This window comes from Rattus norvegicus, chromosome 17, assembly GCF_021556685.1.
Source record: "Rattus norvegicus strain SHRSP/BbbUtx chromosome 17, alternate assembly SHRSP_T2T, whole genome shotgun sequence".
Taxonomy (NCBI): domain Eukaryota; kingdom Metazoa; phylum Chordata; class Mammalia; order Rodentia; family Muridae; genus Rattus; species Rattus norvegicus.
The window spans coordinates 41,325,724-41,349,074 of NC_141550.1; the positions used below are offsets into that span (position 1 = coordinate 41,325,724).

Here is a 23,351-nt window from a genome sequence, read left to right on the forward strand (position 1 = left end):
CCAACACATAAATAATCACATAAAAAATAAACTTTAAAAATGAGGCAGGCAAGATTTCAGGACACACAGACAATCAGGGAAGATGTATGTGACTTCAGATGAACTTAAAGTATGAGGAAGATTGAAGGAACTTGGTCATGTCATCAATTAAATAATAAAACAAAGTTAAAAATTAAATGGCTGAGCCAATAAAATCCTCCATTTGGAAAGAAAAGGGCTAAAGGCCCTGAGTAATAATTTACTCCTAAGGGTTAGACAGCTGCAGAAAACTGAGAAACCGATAGGATTGCAGCCAGGACTCAGCTCTCTGCCTTCCTCAGGTTTGCTTTCAAGTTCTTGCTGTGGTTTGATGGTGTGGGAACGGACCTTTTCCTGTTGAGATTATAGATGGTGCGCAAGACGGTTTATTTTGGGAGATGGTTCTGATATGTGAGACAGTCTGCTGTCTTTTCCTAAAACAAATGAGGTCCTCAGAAACTCCAGAAGAAGAGGGAGGGAGGGAGATAGACATGAAGGAGGGAGACAAAAGCCAGCAGTGGGTAGGTGGGGACAGAAAGGGGAGGAAACAGGGTGAAAGGGAGAGAGGATACTGTTTGAAGCAATTCGAAAGGAACAGCAATTGTAAACTCAGGGCTTACATTTCTGAGGGTTACTGATGCTAGAAAATTGCACATAGCACTCATGCATTTAACTTGCTTTCGTGAGATACACTAATTTGAAGAAACAGGACTAACCAAACAGACTGAGGCGAACAAAACAAAACAAAAACCCCTCATGTCTTAAAGAACATTTTTAGCAGGCTTCAAAGATCAAATTAACCCAAACAGAGTAAACATGGAATGTCCACAGGAGAATGGGGGACCAAAGCAAATAAAACCCCGTATGACTTTATGCAGTGGTCCAGAGTGCTTTTTTCTTTTCCTTTTATGTTTCTGTGAGAGGACTGCTCAGAGACAGCCACGGGACACCAGCAGACTGGGTGTTAGACTAGACAAAGCATCTATCATCTCAGTCAGCATTAGCCCCTTAGTCGTTATTATCCGTACACTTTTGCTTCCTTCCCAGGTAGGCCATTCTTGCTTTTTTTTTTTTTTTCTTATTATATTGTACCCGGTGACTCAGCAGAGCACGTGTCCTGCATTCGGTCTATAGTCATGTTTCCTGCCCTTCAGCAGCCTTGCCTGACCCTCTTCCTCTAACTGACAAACCCCACTTACCTCACAAACTCAGGAGACTCCATAATCAGGAGTAAGTTCTTCTGTTTAAGTAGATACAGAGCGGCTAGTGAGATCAGACCTTCAGTCCTGCTGGATGGAGAAAGCTGCAGAAGCAAGTATCCCATTTATTGCACACATGTTTACTGGATCAGTGAACGAGTCAGAGGTCGGTGAACTCTGAGGCATTGCATCATTGGAATGGTCTGCAAAACTAGAAAGGAAAAAGCTGCCCTGAATTCCATCTTCAGTTCCATGAGTGGTAGACTCTTCTGTTCAGCCAGTCTCCCTAAAGTATGAACAAAAGTCAACAAATCATTTGAGGTTTTCCAGTAGATTGTTCAGGCTTGATTCTGCCAGCCAGTGGTGGGTTTTGGATTTAAAGTTTTTTTTAAGTTTATTTCTGAATTCTGATGCAGGCTTGCAGATGGTATAAGCCAGAATCTTGTCTGTATCTGTTCACTTGAGGCTTTAGTAGTGTTGTGCTTGGATGTTAGGTAACACTTGCATAGTGAAACACAAACCCAACCCATGCTACACATCTTTAATATGAACACATTTTGTATTCCCTAGAAAGAAGAATGGTTTTGCTTCACCTGTACACAACTTCTGTGTTCATGATTAGATAGTAAGATGGCCATTTTCATACTCCAGATAATCCCAATCTCCTAGGTAACAGGCCTAATACAACAGAGAGCACAATGATCCAAACTTTATCTAAAAATAAAGCTCTCCCAATTCTAGGCTGGACTGTGGAAGGAAGAGACTGTTTGGGTAACCCCTCGTTCCCTTTCTTTGTCAGCTACTGTCCTCTCCTCTTATTCTAATTGAAGCTTCTAATTCTCCCAGGGCTGGTCTAGGGCAATAGAGGGTGGTGTGAAGCAGGCAGTATCTGTTTGACTGGGTGGACTGACCTTGCTGCATCTTTTGAATAAACCTCTGAGGACTTCAGTGGTCTTTCCATGAACAGGCTGATTCGTGTCTTCTGACTCTTTCCTCCGCAGCTGAGCATCTTTTAGTCTGCTTGTGCTCTGTGGTCACACGATACCTTCTAGACACTGCTTTTGGGCATATTTTAGAAAGTTGTGACTTTGATTTCTCTCAAGTCTTCCACATCTAGTTGGCTTGGAACATGTAGGTCTTTGCCCCAGCATCTTTTGCACCTGCTATTGTGAAGACATCACAAGCTTTCAGTGGGTACTTTCCCTCTCTGAAATGCATACCAGAGTTACAGCTTGTACCCTCTGATTCAAAGACACATGAACTTACCAGTTACCTTCTCTCTGTCTCTCTGCCTTTCTGCCTCCACCACTCACCCATAACAAACTCTATGGGACATATGTGTAACCCTATAAATGCCCCCTTGCAGGTAGCCAGTATGTGTTGGCCCTGCCTCTCTTCTTTTATAATGTCAGGGTGGATTTTTCCTCCTGCTTGTCCGTCTCAGCCATTTTGTGTCCCTGAGCTTGTTTGGTTCAGTAGCCTCTTTCTTCTGAGATGGCTGCTTTCAAGTTCAGGCAGGGATCAACATGTACTATTTTCGTCTCAGTATGCATTCAAACTGGAAACAAGAGTCCCATTACACATATAGAGAGACACGTAAACACATGCACACACTTATACACATTGGGGTGTCAGCAGAATGAACAATTTCCATACCTATATATTGTATTCAGAGGTTTTTTTTAGGTGAATTTTTGTTACTATTGCTTTAAATTTTATTCATTTATGTTTATGGAGTGTGTGTGTGTGTGTGTGTGTGTGTGTGTGTGTGTGTGTGTGTGTGTGTAAAACCCTAGTACAGACACCAGAGGAAGTCAGAAGAAGGTGTCAGATACCTTGGTGCTGGATTAACAGGTGGTTGTGAGCCTCCTTGAACTCAGGTCCTCTTCTGAAAGAGCAGCGTTTTTAACCACTGAGATTCTAAAAAATTATTTTTAATCACAGCAATATTTCACAAACATTGATTAGACACCAGCAATGAAGCGAGACTTCTGTATGACCATTTTTACATGTCTTTCTCCCCTTTGAGAGATAACAAGACCTATTAGATTAATGGATCTTAATTTTTCTTTCATAACTTTTAGCTCACTTATGTAGACATAAAATATGTTAAGTGTGCCTTTGTGTGTTTGTCTTATTCAATGTTTAGTTTACTACAGCTTAATTTTTACCTAACAACTTTGCTTACTTTTTAAAAAATTAATTCTTTGAGAATTTTGTATAGTGCGCATCTAACATAGACATCCCTCCTCAAACTTCTCTCAGATCCACTTCCTACTTCTCTATATTCAACTTTGAGTCTCCTTTCTCCCTTTCCCTGCTGGTATTGATTGACAGTAGTTCCTCAGGTAGGAGTGGGACTTTGTGCATACCTCCCCTATCTTTGGGATTTAATGTGGCTGAGCTTGGTCAGGTCCTGTGCATGCTACCATGACCATTGTGAGTTCATATGTGTGGAAACACTGCATTGTTTTCTTGTTGTCATTAACCACCTCTTGCTCTTAAATGTCTTTCTACTTCTTCTTCCACAATAATCCACGAGCCCCTTGTAAGGAGGTGGATATGATAGACATCTATATCTATATCTATATCTATATCTATATCTATATCTATATCTATATCTATATCTATATCTATATCTATCTATCTATCTATCTATCTATCTATCTATCTATATATATATAATATCTGGTTGGCATGGAACATGTGGGTCTTTGCTCCAGCATTTTTTGCACCTGCTAATGTGTATATGATTATATATGTATACATATACACATACACGTATATGTGTATACATATGCATATATCCTATTTAGGGCCTAGCATTCGGCAGTCTCTTATTCTTCACACCTTCATCAATTGTGTATCTATGTTTTACTACAAGTAGGAACTTCTTGTAAGATTTACTAATTTGTGGGTATATTAGGCAATTAGGAGTTGGTTTGGTAATATGTCCATTCAAAGGCATGTGACCTGTCTAGTTACAAGTTCTTGGCTTGGTAATGGTGTCAGGTATGAATTTTGTCTAATAGGGTAGGCCTTAAATACATGCAGAAGGTGGTTAATTATACACAAGATATTTATGCCAATGTTGTTGCAGTGGGCATGTGTGATTTGAGTGAGAAGATCTGCTCTCAGGGATTTGAATACTTCTTGGTGGTACTGTTGGGGAAAGATATGCTCCATGTGGCTTGGTTCTGCAACTCTGACTAAGGGTCCTGAGGGAATGAAAATGTGGTAGGCACTTGGGCCAGGTAATGATGGGTGTCAGTAGGGTGTCTGTACCTACTTCTTTTGTAGCCCATAACCTTGGCATATTTGTTATGTACAGCACAGGGGAAGAAGTTATCTAGTCTTGATAGGAGGTCTTTGTAGGAGAACAGTTTCAGGCTATAAACATTCAGGAGGAAGTACAGTTGCTAGATTTTATAAACATTTGATCAATCATTTATAAACATGTACTTGGATGAAAGAAAACTTTGCCGATTTCAAGTCTCATTTACAAGGAGAAAGCTTTGTCAATTTCCCATGGATCTGAGGCCTTGGCCCTTGTCATGGCTGTGCCCAAGCCAACAATCAACACTTATTCAGGACCTCATTCATTTGGGCTTCCTCTGCTCCCTAGAGGGTACAGTTAGAGGTGTAAACTTTCTGGATAAAGTATGTTATGGAAGGCTCCATGTTCCACTTCCGGTTTGCACTCTCTACCTGATGCTTGCAAGTCAAGATGTGAGCCCTCAGCTTCCTGCCCCTGCTGTCATGCCTTTGCTCCACCATTGTGGATTCTAATAGTATAGAATTGCAAGCTCAAATCAATATCTCTTTCTCTCTGAGCTGCCCTAGTCTTGTTGTGTTAGCATAAGAGAAAGTGCATGATTTGCTTGGCCAGGAGTTGAAGACTTTACAGCTGGGTAAGGTTGATGATCACTTTTTTTCTTCTGGTAGTGTTCATAGACCCTTCCAGCACTCTGAAACCCAAACCAGGCCTGTTGTGAGAATTTAACTGCTATACCATCTCTCTAGGCTGTCTTTAATCACTTTAAGCATGTTTGTGTAATGCCTTTATGAATCTAGTATATTTACATCTGAGCATTAAGCCTGAGGATGTAGCTTTGATGGGCTTCTCTGGCTATTTATCATTTTGAACCACAAGCTCACATCAGGTGGAATTTCACCTGTAGTAATTGGCTGTGGTCTGTGTCTAACCAAAGAACCTAGCTTACAATCCTTGGTTTTTCACTAGAGGAACAAGAGTTCTTAATCCTCAATCTAAAACTGGTGCAAATTCAAAGCCCCAGTTCTCCAGGAATTTTCAGAGTTCCTATTTTTAGATTAGAGGTTGGAAATAGTGTAGACAGGGTCATGTATCACAGTGAGCAGAGATTCTTCATGTCTCTGGGACTTCTGGATGTGTGTTAGGATCTTCCTCATAATCTCCTTCCTGGCATGGACCAGCTTTTGTCCTTCAGAGTCATTGGGCCGCAAACCTGTACCACAGAAATAGACCCTGTCTCTATGCCCCACTCTACGTCACAGAAGAGTGCATGACTCTGAACTTTTCATTGCAGCCACAGAGGTAGCTCTCTCTCGCTTTGGAGCAATTGCCAAAATCGACAGTTGTCTGCCACATTTTACCTGGTCTTAGTGTTTTTAAGGGACAGTTTCCACCACCACAGAAAATTTAATCTGTTAGAATCTTTCAGATAAAATTTCAAATAAGTAGTTAAAACTTCATGTCCAGATGCTACAAGCATAAGTCTAAAACAGAGAACAGAGACATAGAAAGAAATGCATAATTGACCTAGGCATTTCAGGCTAGATTCCCCCATTCAAAGATAATAACTAATAAGACTTGGGATAACTGTATCTTTCCCAAGGCCTCACATTTTGTTACTAATAGAGCCAAGGGTGGGGACTACATCATATAAAATGTAAGGTGCTTTCCTGACCACATTTGCTCTCACATGTTTCTATTTTAGTAAGTAGATGCTGGCCCTAAGGAGGAGAAAGTCAAAATGTCTACTGGAACAGACCTCAAGGCGAGAGAGGGAGGCATTCCCAATGACAGCAATTTAAACATGACCCAAGAACAATCCTTCAAGAAAGGTAAAAATGGAACACATGGAACTCTGGTTATGAGAGAAATAGGAGACTCATCATCCCAGCTTCCTTTTTCTTGATTGATAGCATCTTTCTCACTGCTGCCAATAGCCAACAGTGCCAAATAATGATGAATCAGTTTTACTTTTAACTATTTCACTCCTCACAGGTAATCTTGAAGGCACACAGACCAGGTAAGAATCATGTGACCATTATTGGGAAGTGGAAACAAAAAACCCAAAACAACTCCAAAAGAAGTAAATAAGCAAAAACAAAACAATTTATAAAAACCAAATGACTAACAAACCCAAACCAGTGTCCCAGCAGACTCTGTCTGGATAAGAAACCAAGCCCAGCCTTTGGCTTTTTGTCTAGGGCTGGACTCTATTATTATCTAAATCGTTTCAAGTCACTGTCAAGATTGAAAACTTACAACTTTTCTGTACAAAGCTGGCAAGGACAGAATAATATACATGTACGTGTCTACAGATTCTTCTTAATTACACATGCTAAATAAGATTCTACTAAAGTGTTTTGTCATTTGAAGCAGCCTGTGACTAAGAGGAGACTGTTCCAAGGATGCAAGGAGAGTCAAATGTTATCGAGCCCATCATGAGGCATTCACAGGAGCCCTTCAGCTCTCCTCACAGCACCTACAGGAAGGTTCTTGTACAACCCTTGTGAAACAGAAGCCATGGACACTGTTGAAAGTTGCTGTTAGTAGAACATTTGGGATAGAGATCCAGGTGACTGATTCCAAGATTAAAAGACATCTGTGAAAACCCATGAGCAATAACATAGGAGTAAGATAGTGTAGTGTAGTTGATGAGCACGTCACATGCACAAGATGCAACATAAAGGATTGTTTCCAGTGAATTCTCATCTTGCAGAGGTGCTCCCTTCACTATAACAAAATGAAAGGATGATTTCAATGTTGCAAACAGTAAAACAAATTGTCTTTCCCCATGATCCATACATAAATGTATATATTACATGTCTGTCTGTCTATCCTCTATCTAATCAAAGCTCTAGGAGAAGAAGAAGCATGAAAATGACAGGCACTGTCAGGTATGGTCACACCTGTAGCCCCAACACTTGGAAGGTTGAAGTTGTAGGGTCTTGAGTTTGAGAACACCCTGTATCAACAAATAAATGAACACAGGGATAGTAAAATTAATTTAGTTACATAAGCAACACAAACTACTTGATACAACTTAGATGAGACTTAACTAATGAGTTCAGTTCCATGTTGGGGCAGAGAAAAGACTTGATCTATGGGTGAAATCTGGAGTGGACAGCCTGGTCATCCTGTTTTACGGACTATGATGTCAAAATAACAATGACCAAAATGCCATTGTAAACTTTTTCAGATGAAGGAAGGAGACTTTTCAAAGTGATCCTAGACTTAGGCCAAAGGTGATATTTGTAATTTAACAAGTGAATCTCCACACACAAGGGTGCAGTCCTAACTATTCCATCTCATCTGCTCCCTGACTGAAGCTAGGAAGCTGTAAACTCAGAGTTTGACCATGGTCACCACGTTACCTCAGGATTTCTCTGCCTCTCAGTTGTGGTCACACAAAAGTGATTGGAACACAGGCAAGCTCTGCGTAAGCCTAGATTACAGTGTTAAGATGAAGACGATACACATCTTCAACCTAACACTAGCCTGCCACTCAAATTATGAACAAGTTAAATATCCTATTGCTAGTTATAAATTACACTAATCTCAGCTGCTTAAGCATGGAATTGAGAGTCATTTTCAACACCCCTGAGCAAACACACGAACATGCATAACCTCACACACACACACATGAGCATGCAAGCAACCTCAGCTTCCTAACAGTTCTTGTTTTACACCTGTTCCTGTCCTTGATGGCTCATCCTAGAGCCATGAAAACCCCATCTCTGAGGCTGGTTCTCCATACATTCTTCAAGGCTCTTCTTCTGAGGGAAGTAGCACTCCCTCTTGGGAGAATGGAGCCTCCCAAAGAACAGAGTCCAGTCTCCCTATACTTCTGAGATTCCAGAGACACCAGTGTTCTGCCTCCTCCTGACTTAGTACAGGAAGAAAGAAGGCTGACCATATAAATGTTACTTCTTCCCCTAGGCTGCTGCTCACTGCGCCATGGTTTGGCTTTCATCTTGCATCTCTGTAATTTTTCTGTTTATACCCAACAAATGAACCTGAGCATCGCCATAACAGCTATGGTGAACACCACAGCAGCATCCAGCCATGCCAACGCTTCCATAGAAAGGCCTACCACTGACTCCCAAGATTTCTGGAATGAAACACTACAGGAATCTAAGGTAGTGGCTTGTTTTGTGAGATTCTGAACTGTTTCTTTGGTTCAAGGGCCATCTTATGAGGAAATGAAATTCCTTTAGCATGAGAACATAAATGCATACCTGAGGAAATTTTTATCTCTGCTTAGTGTCTGTGAATGAAACCATGACTAAGTCAGAACAAAGCATGGTAAAGCACTCCGTAAAATTAAATTCTTCTTCTATAAGGATGCAAAAAACCTTATAGAACCACAAAACCAGCTTCACAGATTATGTCTTCTTTTCTCTTCCACATAACGCTCAATATTTCAGCTTTGTTTCTTTCTTATGAGCTTTTCCTTCCATCTGTATCTATCTATAATATGCACAATATATATGTATCTATGTTTAACATATAAGGTATAGTTCATATAGACCCTATATGTACATGTATATGATATATAAATATTCATATGTGTGTGCATGTATACACACATACATATATGTATGCATACATATATCTGTATGTATATATACATATATATGTGTGTGTGTGTGTGTGTGTGTGTGTGTGTGTGGTTCGCCCTTCTGAGATGGTATTTTTTTCTATGACCATTTTCAAATTCATTATCCTCCTGCTTCAGGCTCCTGAGTGCTGGGATTCCATACATGTATCACCACATATGATGAATGCATCATGGACTCCCTTATTTTAATTGGTCAGTTCCTTGAGTCAGCGTGATAAGAAAGAACATGATGTTCATATCTTTAGGTCTTTTTTTTCCTTATGAAACTAGTGGACTGGAAGAATTGAAGAGAGGTTAAAATGATCTTCGAATTGCTTTCTGTGTCTCAAGTGAATTTTGTGTCTCACTATGAACAGTCACAGCTGAGCCAGGTGTGAGGCACAGCTATAATCTCAGGACTCTGGAGGTGGGAGCAGAAGGACTAAGGGATCAAGAGCAGCCTGGGCTGCTGAGAACCTGTCTCAAGAAAAAAAATAGAATGAAACGGGTCACCTGTGTATCCAAACAGTGAGAACCCCTTTGTTCCCTAGGCCCCTGTTTACGACTGGACACCTGAGATCCAGGGAATCCTCCTCAGCTCTCTCAACTATGGATCGTTCTTAGCTCCAATCCCTACTGGCTATGTGGCTGGAGTGTTTGGAGCCAAGTATGTGGTTGGTTTGGGCTTGTTAGTTTCTTCCGTCCTGACTCTCTTCATTCCACTGGCAGCTGAGGCTGGAGTAGCCTTACTAATTGTCCTTCGGGTCATCCAAGGCATGTCTCAGGTATCCAGATCTTTACCAAGTATAACTGGCATAAACTATGTTCTAGAAGGATCTGATAGCTCTAAGAGTGGAAAATTTCCCCTAGGTTATGGTGTTAACAGGTCAGTACTCAATGTGGGCCAAATGGGCTCCCCCACTGGAAAGGAGTCAGCTCATCACCATCGCTGCATCAGGTAACTGGGATATTAATGTCATTTATGTGTACTGTCCAAGAGGATACTCAGCAATGGCCTGTTGTAAGAATGAATGTCTGGATAGTAGTTATTCCTCACTTCATAATCCTTGCTTTTAAGAACTTGTGGTCAGAACAACATGTTAATAATACACCAAAAATATTTGTATTTTTGCATACATTCATTTATTTTACCCTCACAGGGACCTTATAAACTATGTAAGGAGTAAGTACATAGTGAAGAGATTCCAAGACACAAATAGATTGATCCAAGACACAAATAGACTGATACGTGTCTGAGATCATACAGTCCTTGAGTGAGGGAGCAGGCTCTGTATTGTGGTAGTCTGGATCTAAGCCCATACTAAGTCACTGTCACTCGACTCTGTAGGAAGTATACTGATTTCCAAGACCAGCTCTCTTACCCATAGTGTCCTTGTGTCTTTTGCTCAGGGTCAATGCTTGGAACGTTCCTTGTTCTTATTGCTGGTGGTCTTCTTTGCCAGGCCCTAGGATGGCCTTATATATTCTACATCTTTGGTGAGTTTGTTCCTTTATAAAGTCTCAAAATGTTTCTCTACGGCAGATGAATGTGTCTCTGGTTATCGATATCCTAATAGATAGCATTTATGTGAAGTTGGCAATGTGCAAAATTAGTCAAAGTGTAACTCTTGCTGATAAAAGAGCATTTAAAATTTAATATTCTTGGAGCTGGAAAGATGGCTTAGCAGTTAGGAGTACTTGCTGCTCTTGCAGAAGACCCAGGTTCAATTCAAAGCCCCACAGGATCGCTCAAAACCATCTGTAACTCAAATTTTGGTAGTTTCCAATGCCCTCCTCTGATCTCCAAAAGTGTACATACATATATGCAGACAAAACACCCATATACATAAAACAAACCTGAAAAAAGAAACTAATATGAATTTCAGTAGTCTAAATATATAGCTGAAGAACATTAAGACTTTAAGGACATCAATATATGCCTTTCTAAGCTAGAGATATGGTAAAGTGATTGCTATGTAGGCACAAGAAACCGAGTCTGATTCCCAGAACCTTTATCAAACATTTTGGCATCAAGGTGCACATCTGTAATTGGGGAGGCAGAGACAGGCAGGATCCTGCACTTGTTGCCAGCCAGTTGATCCTCCTTGGTAAGTCCTTTGGAAATGCTGTGTCCAAAGACCAGGTGGATGACACCCGAGGGATGACAGTCAAGTTTAATGGGCCACATTGCTACTCAGTATTGATGATGCTGAGTTCTCCAATGCTGAACAAACGATGTATTAGATAAATTCTGTTTGATGCTTATTAATGTTATTCTATGTATAGAAATGGCCTAAGTAATCAATTGCACATAAAACAAGAAAGATACAAGAAAGGCAGGAAAGGGTTCAGTGAAGAAGGAAAGCACAAGCAGCAGGAGGAGTGTAATCTGGTGCTTAGCCATGAAGGGGGAAGCACACCCAAGTGTAAAGTCATGTGTGGATCCTCAGTATAACAGTGTGCACATGTGTTTCAAAGCCTCTGTGAACTCAGTGGTTTGAAGCAGCTATTATTCTTCCTGAAGTCCCATTGAACACCTGTGGGGGGGCTCTATTCTCTGTTTCTCTCATCTGCCATAGACCATGGATTCATTGGAGCACTTCCTCCCTAGAGGACAATAAACAAAGGCAGTGTCTCTTAATGCCTCAGCTGGCAGCTGCCCTAGGGCATAACAAACGCAAGTTGTATGAGCAACACTAAAGTCAAGAGCTGAGGAAGTACCCTCCACTTATACAGAGCCATTCAAGGGTTGGGGCAAGGTATAGCTGGTTATCTACCAGCTATAGTAATCATCAAACTGAAAGAAGGGCCTTCTATCCTAGGTGGAATTGGCTGTGCCTGTTGCCTGCTCTGGTTCCCCCTCGTATATGATGACCCACAGAATCATCCCTTTATCAGCACTGGTGAGAAGAGATACATCATGTGTTCACTGGCTCAAGAGGTACACTAAGGAATTTCCATGTCATTTCCCTCTCCCTGGGTGTCTCTGAGGCAGGGTACAGCAGTAGAGCTCCTATCTTGTGATGGAGGGAATAATTATGGTTTGTCCTTTAGGATTGCTCGCTGGGCTGGTCTCTTCCCATTAAAGCCATGGTGAAATCTCTCCCACTTTGGGCCATTGTGGTTTCATATTTCTGTGAATACTGGCTATTATTCACGATAATGGCATATACACCCACATATATCAGCTCTGTACTTCAAGCAAATCTCCGAGATGTGAGTACAAAGAAAATTGACCTGGCTATTGCATTTCTCGATATGATCTCACTCATGCCCACAGGATGAGGGATTAGGCCAGGATCCTAAGAAATGCAGGTAACTTGGATTCACATTGACCTCAGGGTGGTCCACTTGGCACTTGGGCAGAGATATGGTTCCAATCAGGTCATACTTTTAAAAATCTTAAAAAGTCTTTAAAAGTCTTATGCAAAAGTTTATACTTAATGAAGTCAACATTTATATCAAGATGCTCTATCAGCAACATTAAAATTTTAAAATGACTAATAAATTCTATTGCAAAGATGTTATTAGATTTTGCTTTTCTCATCTTGATTTTTTTTCCTGAGATAGACTTTCACTAAGTAGCCTAGGTGTGTGTGGAATTCACTATGTAGCTGAGGCTAGCCTCAGAATATAGATCTTCTTCCCTCTACCTCCCCTACTGTGGGGATTACAGGTATCTACCATTAAGCATAGCTCATAATGTTTAAAATAACAATTTCTAAGTGATCTTTATATATGAAGAGAGCATTTGTCATTTTCTTTTATTAAAAATTAATGAAACCAGATATGGTGGTATATGCCTTTAATCTCAGCACTCGGAAGCCAAAGGGTATAGAATATGATGTGTGAGTTTGAGCCAACCTCCTCTATATAGTAAATCTTGGGTCAGCTAGGGCCACATAGTGGGAGCTTCTGTCAAAAAAAAAATGAAGACCACGATTGAGTTATGTGCATATTTTTTGTAAAGAATTAAATTAAAATTAAAACTGAAGTAACAAAGACTTAATTTACATTGAAAGTGGTATGTATATAATGCAAAGCCACAGACATGGACCATCCATCCATCAGGTTCAGTCAGGTTCAAGATGGGGAAGTACTGAGGACACTTGTATTTACCTGTCTCCAATCTCCAGAGTGGAATCCTGTCTGCCCTGCCATTCATGTTCGGCTGTGTCTGCATTATTCTTGGGGGTCTACTGGCAGATTTTCTCCTCTCCAGGAACATCCTCCGGCTTGTAACCATCAGGAAGCTCTTCACTGCCCTAGGTAAGGGCCCTGCTGGCTACTGTGCTTGTGGGAGCTCAACAGTCACTTCTTAATGTCTTTTGTTCTGCTGCAGGGGTCCTTGTCTCATCCGGGATCCTTGTGCCCCTACCTTGGGTCAGCTCCAGCCTCAGCACTACAATGGCCTTCTTGGTACTATCTTCTGTCTTTGCCAGCCTCTGTGATTCAGGAGCCCTCATTAACTTCTTGGATATAGCTCCACGGTAAGGACCCTTTTGCTTCATCCTCATAGAAGTTCAGTTCAGGTGCAGGAACCCTACCTACCCTTGCTCTGATGCAAAGCTAAAGAGTAGTGTATGCGTCAGGTCACAGGGGGTCATAACATCAGTGCTACATCTCCATCATTCCTGGAAGGGACCCTGGCTATCGGCCATTGTAAATAGAGCTGATCCTAGCTGATTCAAGAGCAGTCTGTGGCCCTGAAAACACTTCACATGTCACATGTCAGTCTCTGCCAAGGAATGCAGCAGATTGGCCACTGAAAGGTCTCAAGAAATCCCATCATGAAGGTCTATGTGAGAATTAAATGAAGGGAAAACAGGGTTGGAAGGGATGTCTCAGTCAGTAAATGCTTGCCAGGTAAGCATGGGCAGTTGAGTTACATCCCTAGAACCCACATTACAAGATGATAAGATAACATAAAATAAGATAAGCCGGGGGTAGTGGTGTGTGCTTGTAATATCAGTACTGTGAAGGCACTCAAATAGGCAGAGAGCCCTGTGGTTTGCTTGCAGCCCGTCTAGCTACGGGGCAATTTCCAGGCTAGCGAGAGACACTACTTCTAAAAGACGTATGGCTGACACCAGAAGAATGACATCCAAAATTGCCTTCTGGTTTCCATGTGCACTACACATATATGCATGCATACTAGCACATATGTGAATACATATATAGCTACCAAAAAAACAATGGAAAAAGAAACATTACCAGGGGAAAAAATCATTATGCCTGGTGCAAGCCATGCCAGAAAGAACCGAGACCAGACATAAAACTCCCAGAGCCTAATTCAGGCAACAGGACATACACAGGACACAATGGGTCACTGAGACATGTGGGAAATAGGCTGGTCTCAGAGGATAAGCATCTTGTTACATAAAGTTCTTTAATCAATAAGGAGGAGACTTTTGCATCCCTAGACTGGGCTACAAGGTTGGTGTCAATAATAAGAACCAAGAAGGTGACATGTTAGCATAGGCTAGCCCCTGAAAGGCTGAGCCTGTAGCACAGGATTATAAGAATCTAATGATAGCATATTTTGTTCAGGTTTAATGTACACCACCCTAAGAATCCAAAGAGACAAACATAGAGATACGATAGGGCAACCTTGGCTTACATGTGGCTACCCATTTCCCAGGTATGCTGGCTTTCTCAAAGGACTATTGCAAGTCTTTTCTTACTTAGCTGGAGGCATAGCTCCTACTGTTGCTGGATTTTTCATCAGTCAGGTAAGTCCAAATGTTGTAAGGAATATTAATAAAAGTAACTGATGGTGGTAGTTAGTAGAAGCCAGTCTAAGGCTCAATGAGAAAAAATCCTCAAAACTCATGAGTCTAGAGTTCCCAGCATACCTTCATTCCCAGCTCAATTTATGTAGGAGAATTCCATATTGCATGGGGTTGGTGTGTGAGCAAACACTCAGTGTAGTGAGTTTATGGTTTGTGAATTTATATAAGGTGAGCATCTCATGTTAAAATGCAGGGTTCTCAGTAATATTCATGTCACTTCTCCTTCAGTGTCATCTGATCATCTATCGTGGTTTCCTCAAACTGAGGGGCCTCAGGATTTCTGACAGCTTCTCAGTGCTAATATCTTGAATGCTCTAGGCAAACAAGGATGGAGTAGTTTTTCTATCTAGGAAGCTAACAAGTCTTTGGAAATTGATGTGCAAACTGTTTAATGAATGGCAGACTAAAAAGCTCCCCACGCCTATGTTCCCAAGTATTCGCTCTGCCATTCATGAAACATCTCAGAAGCTCCTGGGAGCCTGGTGCTGGGATGCTGCTTTTTCAGTCTGAAGCCTTCCATCTGGAAGGAGCACTTTGACATAGTTACAATATACAAGGCAAGGTGGTGCACGCTTATAATCCCAGCACTTGTGAGGCCAGTTTGGTCACATTGTCAGAGTCTGTCTCACAAACAAATCCCTGAAAGATGAGAAGGTAAAAATAAACAAATAATTAAACCCAATGACTTGAACATTGCCTAAGGATTATATAAACATAAACTTTACATGAGAAACAATGTCTGTGACATTTATGAAAATCTCATTTTTAACTTATCCATGATGGTGTGTCAACAACTCAGAGAAAAGACAGGAGATTAACAAAGAAAGGATTTTTGTTTTAATGAAATCAAGTCCCCTCTTGCTCTCGAAGCTTCCATTCCTTTCTAGTCTCTGAAAGCACACTATTAGGGATTGGTTAAAAGGTAATTCTCATATAGACCTTGTTTCTCTTGTCACTTGACTGACTGATCAATTCATTCATTCATTCAACAAACTATTAAATATTAGCATGTACTAAGCCAATTGTTTTAGCAAACAAACACACAAAAGTCTCCCAGCCATACCCCATGAAATCTATATTGAAAAAAGAAATTGACAGAAAACTAAAGTGAATTATAGACATATTATTCTGAAAGAAGAGAGTAGGAAACATGTCTGATTTTTTATTGTGTGGTACACGAGGAATCTTTGAAAAGGTGACATTAAGCAAGTACTGGGAAAAAAAAGTGAGGAAATGACCCCAATGATGGAAAGTGCCTTCTTGCCGAGGGAAGAGGAGGTATGCGGGCCTGGTGTGGGACAGGCAGCAGTCTGTTCCCGGAGCAATATAGGAGCCATGAAGGCTGAGTTAGAAGAAGAAGCATCGAGGCATAGAACCACAACTGTTCTGAACCATGGGATAAGACATAAGCCACCATTACTAACAGGGAGTTTCCTGCCTCCAGGATTCAGAGTTTGGCTGGAGAAATGTCTTCTTACTTGCAGCTGCTATTGATGTAGTCGGCCTGCTCTTCTACCTCATCTTCGGCAGAGCAGAGGTACAGGACTGGGCTAAGGAACCAACATTCACCCATCTCTGAGCAAAGTTAGTAATTTGTAAAAAAGGCCTGTTTTTGTGCCTACTGGACAACTAAAACCTTACAACTGGAAGAGGCTTCATTTCCAGGATCATTTAAGAGACCCCGACTATCCGATATTAAATGTATTTTTTTCCATACCTGGAGGCTTCATAAAGGAAAGAAAAGTCTGGTTATTTATAACTGTGTGCTCCTGAAATCACAGGTGTGTCTGAGGTTCTACAAATCCTTTATACTTTCCCCTGTTGCCATGGTAAAAGCATCAGGGATGGGAGGACAGTTTGCCATGAAAGCTAAAGAGGAAGCCAGAAGTACAGGAGTAATGAGTTGGAACCGCAGGAGAATGGTACTCTGTGAGCTGTCAGCGAAGAGAACTGACAGCCGGAAAACAGGATGTCTGTGAGCCGAAATTCTGTGGCAAGGGACCACTCATGCCAAGTGAAGGGGTTAGAGCCACTGTAGCTCTTGGTGTGTGTAGGACGTCTAACTGAAAACAGCCAGGATAAAGAGCAATGAAGAATTAATCTATCATGCAAAAAGGTATGGACGTTCTCCAACTGCTATAAGAAGGGTAGTAGAATGCAGCCATTGCAGACAGCTTTCTGTATGTGGATCTCGGCTTTGGAGCAAAACCACCTCTGCAATATGAACACCACCCAGGCACTTTCCGGAGGCCACTCTTCCACCAACAGCTTCCTTCTTTCTGACCACTTTAACCTGGGTGTCTCATCTGTATGTATCTGTATGTAGGTCCATGCAAATCCCTTATGTCTTAGTCTTAGTGAGTAGAATGGCCTTGTGTGTCTCTGATCTCATGCACTGCTTTGCAGCATCAGTCTCATCATGGATGCCCTTTGCCTGTTTCTCTGACTCTTATGATCTCAGTCACTGTCAGTGGGCTTCATTTGATGTAGAATGTCTCTTAAAAATGGATGTGAGACCCGTGCTTGCTTCACTTCATTTCAAATGTCTCTTTTCATTAAGAATCCCCACGGGTGACACAGGAACAACAAAAGAGAGCCCAAGTGCTCAAACACTAAATGAATATTAATGAATATATTAGTCTGTATAGTGACATGGCAGACATCACAATTGTGAATAGCTTGTAGCAGTTTGCTATCACAAGTCAAGAACACACGGCATTGTGGACCCAGTGAAGAAAGAGTATTGGTCTTTACATTGAAATCAGTGGAGGTATTTTAATGGAAAGGGACATAGTTGGGTTCTGATTGGGAGTGAGTGCTGGTGAGGAAAAGGCCTTCTCCGAGGATTTTAAGGAAACAGCTCTCTTAAACTGCATAAGAAAGTTGGGTAGGGGGTTCCAGTGCAATCCAGGGAATGGTGGAGGTGGGGAAATAAGCAAGGGAATAGCCTGGCTACATTAATACTCTATGAGAGCATAGATAATGACTATAGCAACAGTTACATTTTGGTTTGGTTTGTTATTAGAACAATTGGGATGCTCGTCACAATGATAGTAATATAATCAATGAAGACCACAAATAGGAACATGGGCACAAGGTTTGGATGTGACATCTGGGGTCTAGCTATGAATTTGGAAATAATTTAAACATAGGTCATAATTGACATTTTCAATATGAATGAGAGTGCCTGGGTAGACGGTAAACAGAGAAAGCCTGTGACTAATCCTTCAAGATTTCCAGTGTTTAATGGTCAGATAGAGGGTGTTTAGAGAAAAAGAGGGAAGGAGGTGTGGGAAAGGATAGAAGGAAAAGGGAGGGAGGAAGAAAAGTATAGAAGTAAAACCAAGAGATTAGCATTAAGATGGAGACCCAGAAAAAATAAATTATGAAGAGTGAATAGTCAATATGGCACCAGTCTGCAGAGATCTGACTAATGGACAGGGAGAAAGAAGAGTGAGAAGAAGGGAGTTCACTCCTGAGACTTTGGAGGCAAAAGAGTGGGTGGGAGAAAGGTGAGAGGGTATGAGATTGGACACAGTGTGGGGCAAGCTTGTCTTCAACCACGAGGCAGAGCTCGTTGAGAAATGAGTGGTAGAAGCGAAAGCACCAAGCATGAATGCAAAGTTCCTGGGAAAAGGCTGAGGAAGGAATGGTGTGACCCAAAGCCTCCCTAGGAAGGTAAGGAGAATGGAATGAATGAGGGAGGCCTTGCCAAGGTCGCATCCATATTTGCTAGTGAAAAGTCTATGATGGGTTTCATTCTCAGTATCTTTTTTTTTTTTCTACTTGAAAGTACAGAGGTGGTTTGTGGGTAAGACAAAAGCTACACGGTTCTTATTAGACAGAAAAATGACAGGAAAGACATGCCCTGCAGGTGGCCGGCCAAGGTTTTTGCCTCCCTACAACCCCTGGAACACCCATATTCTTCCTCTTCTGGCCCATTACCCAGCCTGAATATAAACCCAGAAAGTTTCAGAAGCCAGGGCATGCATTATTTGAGATATCCTTAGCAAAGTGTGAGATTCTGTTTACAGTAAATACTGATAAACGTTTGATGAGTCTTTTATTGGAGAAGTTCTGGGGTGGTATAGAAGACCAGCTAGGGAGACAAAGGGAATGGGAAAGAGTCCTAGTTTCTTCCCTGTTCCTGTGACAAATACCATGACCAAGCAAGCTTACACTTCTAGGTTATAGCCCATCATTGAGGGGAGTCAGGGCAGAAACTCAAGCAGGGATATGAAGCAGAATCCACAGAGAAATGCCTCTTGCTAGTTTGGTTGAAGGCTCATGCTTGCTGACTAGTTTACAGTCTCAAATTTTGATAGCTTTCTTATATAGCTCAGGACTATCTGCTTCTGGGTGGTGCTGACCACAATGGGCTGGACTCTCTTGCACCAGTTAAAAATCAATCAATGCCCCATGGACATGTCATAGGCCAATCTAATTTGATCAATACTTAAATTGGGACTCCCTTTGCAGGTGGCTCTAGGCTGTGTCAAGTTCACAGTTAAAGCTAATAAGGACAAGAGAAAGCGGAACCAATTTTGTGGAAACCCTGGTAATTAAGATTCCAGTCTACCATGTTCCAATAACTTCTTTGAGCTACATGCAAAATGGAATACTCTCTTTATCAGCAGGGCTTCTTTTCTCTGGCCTTGTCTGGTGAGCCCAACCCCCCCCCCCATACCCTCTCCCTGGGGATGGTCAAATAGTCCTTGGCAGACCTAGAAGTTCAACTTCTCTTTCTTGGATAAGAAGGCACCCAGCAAGCACCTAGGATTCTCCATGCCTCTCCATGCAAATGAGGGAGTCCCAGTACTTTAAATTCTAACCAATGATTTTACAATCCCTGAAAACTCCTTTCCACTCTCCAAGTTTCATATCTAGCTCGGTCCACCCTGAATAAAGTACATGCATATAAGCCCAACCTGAATAAAGATATGTGCACAAAGATAGTTTAAGAGAGCTGTTTCCTTAAAATCCTCGGAGAAGCCCTTTTCCTCACCAGCACTCACTCCCAGATGGACCAGGATCCTGCAAACCTCACCAGTTCCAGACTCCACTTCATCCTTCCAGCCTGGGTGTAGGGGCTCCAGGACATCATAAGGGAGAAAGCAGTACATCAGAGCCACAGCTGGTCCCCAACATGTATACTACAAATTTTGCCCCAAATTTATACGCCTTGATTCCAGAGCCTACAGACTCTTCTTATGGTGTCAGGAACTTAGGTGTGACACCATCACTTTCTTTGGCAATCCTGGAATTGACCCAAGTCTCATTAAGGTCCAGAGTTTGCTATCCAAGTTCTTCATTAATCCATCCTTTTTCCTCCCAAGACTCTCGCATTTCTTTTGTTGTTGTTTTTCTTTTTTCGTTTTTGAAATTTGCCTATTTTTATTTTATGCATACAAGGCTTTTGCCTGCATGCATGCCTAGACACCATGTGTTTGCAGTGCCCATAAGGGCCAGAAGACGGATGATGGTTGTTAGTTGCCATGTACTTGCTGGGAATCAAACCTAGGTCCTTGGAAGAACAGTTAATATTCTTGACTGATTGACCTTGTCAATCCCTATTTTTTGTTTGCTAATCAATCATCTTCGGGTTCTGCATATAACAAGTTTGAGTTTCTCCCTGAGCCCATTGAAGAGGAAAACAATTTTTTTTATATTTTCTTTCCAAATGGACCATCCTGAAAGAATAAAAATAATTTGAGATTTGTCAAATGGTTCTCATATTTACAACAAAGAGAAGTAAATGTTGAAAATTATTTCTAAAAAAGTAAATGGAAAAAATGAACCAAACCACAAACCTTTTCATAAAGTAGTGGAGTAAAGTTTTGGCTTATGTTTGTTTATTGGATCATAGGAAGACAGACAGATTCCTCTTTAAAGTCAGAAGTATAACTTGTTACACACAATACACAGTGCAAAAGAATCACTCAGACTAAAGTGGGAGGCAATGACTCCCTTAAAAGCTTCAGGCTACCGGTCTTCAGGTGTTCATGACTCCCATGACTGCAGTCCCACACAGAATCCTCTTCCTTTCAATATGGATGCTGACCTCATGCTTCTCAGGTGCTCACTCTTCTACTAACTTTTGTAGAAAAAGGAAACAAAAGACAGAGATGTCACTGGAGAGTCCTTGCACCCAGAGAGTGCTCCAACACTTCAAAGACATTTGTGTAGGCTAAAAGATCTTTCTCAAGTCATCAGTGAGAGGTCATCAAGGCCATTTTCACATGACTTCCCTGTGGACATAAAAATAAACATGACTGCCAGGTGCTCACATGCCACCTTCCTCTGCCCTGCTCTGCCCTGGGAAATGTATGTGAGAATATCTGAGCAGCTACAGCCTTTTGTAGGTCCACTCTCAAGGGCACGAGAACACTCAGTACTGTGTGTTGAGGCTGCATCCTGAAAATAAAACAAACAAATTAAAAACCTACTATGACCATCAGAGTTGGCATACCTGTAGTATGCTGCTTTCAAAAACAGCACCTTGCATTTATAGTAATAATAGGTACATTCTCTCTGTTCCCAAATTTCAGCTCTTAATAAGCTAATTTGTTATCAAGAAAATGAAAATAAAGCCCTTCTTGGTGATTCTCAACCAATCACACACTCCAACTTCTGTGTCCCTGCACTGAAACACCATCTGCCATTTTCGAGAACCAACTGCCACCTGTAGGGATTGGGGGGTTGCCATCTGACAGCCTAGGGTGACCCTGCTATTTGCCTGTTAGTAGGCATTTATACCAGCAACTCTGACTTCATGCATCCTCTCCAGAACCTGGGAAGAGGTTGCAGCCAAGATGCAAAACCAGAGTGTACACACAGGGCCCTAACTGGAGCAACAGTGGAGAAAGCACACATTATTCTATTTTGTTTTGTTTTTGTGGTCAGGTTTTTTTGTTTGGTTGACTTGATTTTGTTTTTGTTATTTTGAGACAGGGTTTTACTCTGTAACCCTAGCTGTCTTAGAACTCAGTCTGACCTCAAACTCAGAGATATGCTAGCCTCTGCTTCCTGAGTGTCAGGATTAAAGGTGTATGTCATCATGTCCAGCCCCGTTCTAGTCTTCTTTAAATTGATTTTATTTATGTTTAACTTACAATTTCATATTATATATCCAATGTATACAGCACTATGCTATATAAGAAGGGCTGCACACAAGCAGGTAACATGCATTGTGTGCATTCCTCCATCACCTGCCCCTACCCCTTTAATTTATCTTCTTCTCCCCAGTTTGTCCCCAGTGTTACTCTAGCCTATTTAGTTATGATTTTCCTGTCCTCTATACATATGTGATTTTGTATATCTGTATGCCTCTATTTTCCATTTAGACATTTTTAGTCTTGTGTGCATGTGTGTTTAAGTTTTACATGGCAATCATACATTGCCTAATGCCTGTCTATCAGCACCTTGTAGGCAGGACAGAACACTCATTGGCTGCAGGTGATTGCCGAGCGTTCTACCTAAGGAGGGGAAATGCTGCAGGTATTTGAACACCTCACAACAATATTATCACTGCCTTGACCACAGGTTTTGTCTAGGAAGTTCACTTCTGTTCTCCTATTGTGAAGTGGCCTATCTGTGGCAACATGGCGGGTCTTTGCATAGTAGGCTGAACTGTAATGTTGCAATGGTGCCTCGGGTGTGGTGGGGAATACATAGCAGACACATACCCCAAAGTGAAGCTCTGAGAGAGTTGTGGTGCAGAAAGGCTTTGTAACAACTTGAAAATTCCCGTTTTTACCTGAAGGTCTGAACAATATAAATGTGCCCATCTTTAAATCTCGTCATAGTGGCACATTCATGAAACCCAAGCACCCAGAAATGCAGGTGGAAAACTCATGAGCTTCAGGCTAGCATGGGCTACATAGAAATTTCAAGTGTAGTCTAAACTATCCTTATTGAGATATTATATTTAAAAAAAAGAAAGAATGTGTGTGCAGCCCCCCAACACTCCAACACACAGTAACTTCCACACAACCCAAAAAAATCACCTCTGAAGACAAACCAAGCCAAGAAAGAAAAGTACCAAATAAGAGATCTTTTCTCTTGTCCCTTGCATTGAGTTTTATACCAAAGGTTCTAAGCAGAGCAATTAGAGAAGAGGAAGGACAAAAGAAGGTTATCCAGATTGGAAACTGAAGAAAAATTATTTATATTCATGGATAGCAAATTTATTTAACTAGAAGTTTGATGGTATCCACCAAAAACTAGTAGGATTTGCTCACTGAAACTGTAGGGCAGGAAATATATAAAAGTTAACTGTACTCCTATTGCATTTAATACAAACATTAAACTGAGAAAATAATTCCATTTAAAATGGGATTTAAATATCAGGCACAGTGATGTACATTTATAATGTCAGTGCCTAAGAGGATGAGACCCAAGGATCTCATGTTCCAGGCTAGTCTGCCTGGACTCCACAGTGAGCTTGAGGCCCTCCCACCACCACACACTGG

At 41.3% G+C, this 23,351-nt stretch overlaps 2 protein-coding genes across 11 annotated transcripts in view; one reads left to right on the forward strand and one right to left on the reverse strand.

Moving 5' to 3' along the window:
• Positions 1 to 218: 218 nt before the first annotated feature.
• Slc17a4 (solute carrier family 17, member 4) lies at positions 219 to 17,416 on the forward strand. Of its 5 annotated transcripts, XM_087591465.1 has the most exons (12): positions 219 to 320; positions 6,197 to 6,323; positions 8,428 to 8,627; positions 9,640 to 9,873; positions 9,959 to 10,046; positions 10,499 to 10,585; positions 11,911 to 12,029; positions 12,143 to 12,304; positions 13,225 to 13,357; positions 13,431 to 13,578; positions 14,730 to 14,820; positions 16,325 to 17,416. In XM_087591465.1, the coding sequence occupies exons 2-12, from the start codon at positions 6,233 to 6,235 to the stop codon at positions 16,457 to 16,459; spliced, it is 1,488 nt and encodes a 495-aa protein (XP_087447591.1). In that variant the 5' UTR covers positions 219 to 320; positions 6,197 to 6,232; the 3' UTR covers positions 16,460 to 17,416.
• Slc17a1 (solute carrier family 17 member 1) overlaps positions 16,324 to 23,351 on the reverse strand; it is a 34,773-nt gene continuing 27,745 nt past the window's right edge. For 2 of the 6 annotated variants that reach the window (XR_015640625.1, XR_015640626.1), the window contains exons 13-14: positions 20,691 to 20,974; positions 16,324 to 20,570 (exon numbers count right to left, since the gene is read on the reverse strand). The gene's annotated coding sequence lies outside the window, so the exon portion shown is untranslated. Of the gene's footprint in view, positions 20,571 to 20,690; positions 21,129 to 23,351 lie in introns of those variants that run through there. The other 4 variants (XM_087589732.1, XM_087589733.1, XR_015640627.1 and 1 more) reach the window with 3 other exon arrangements.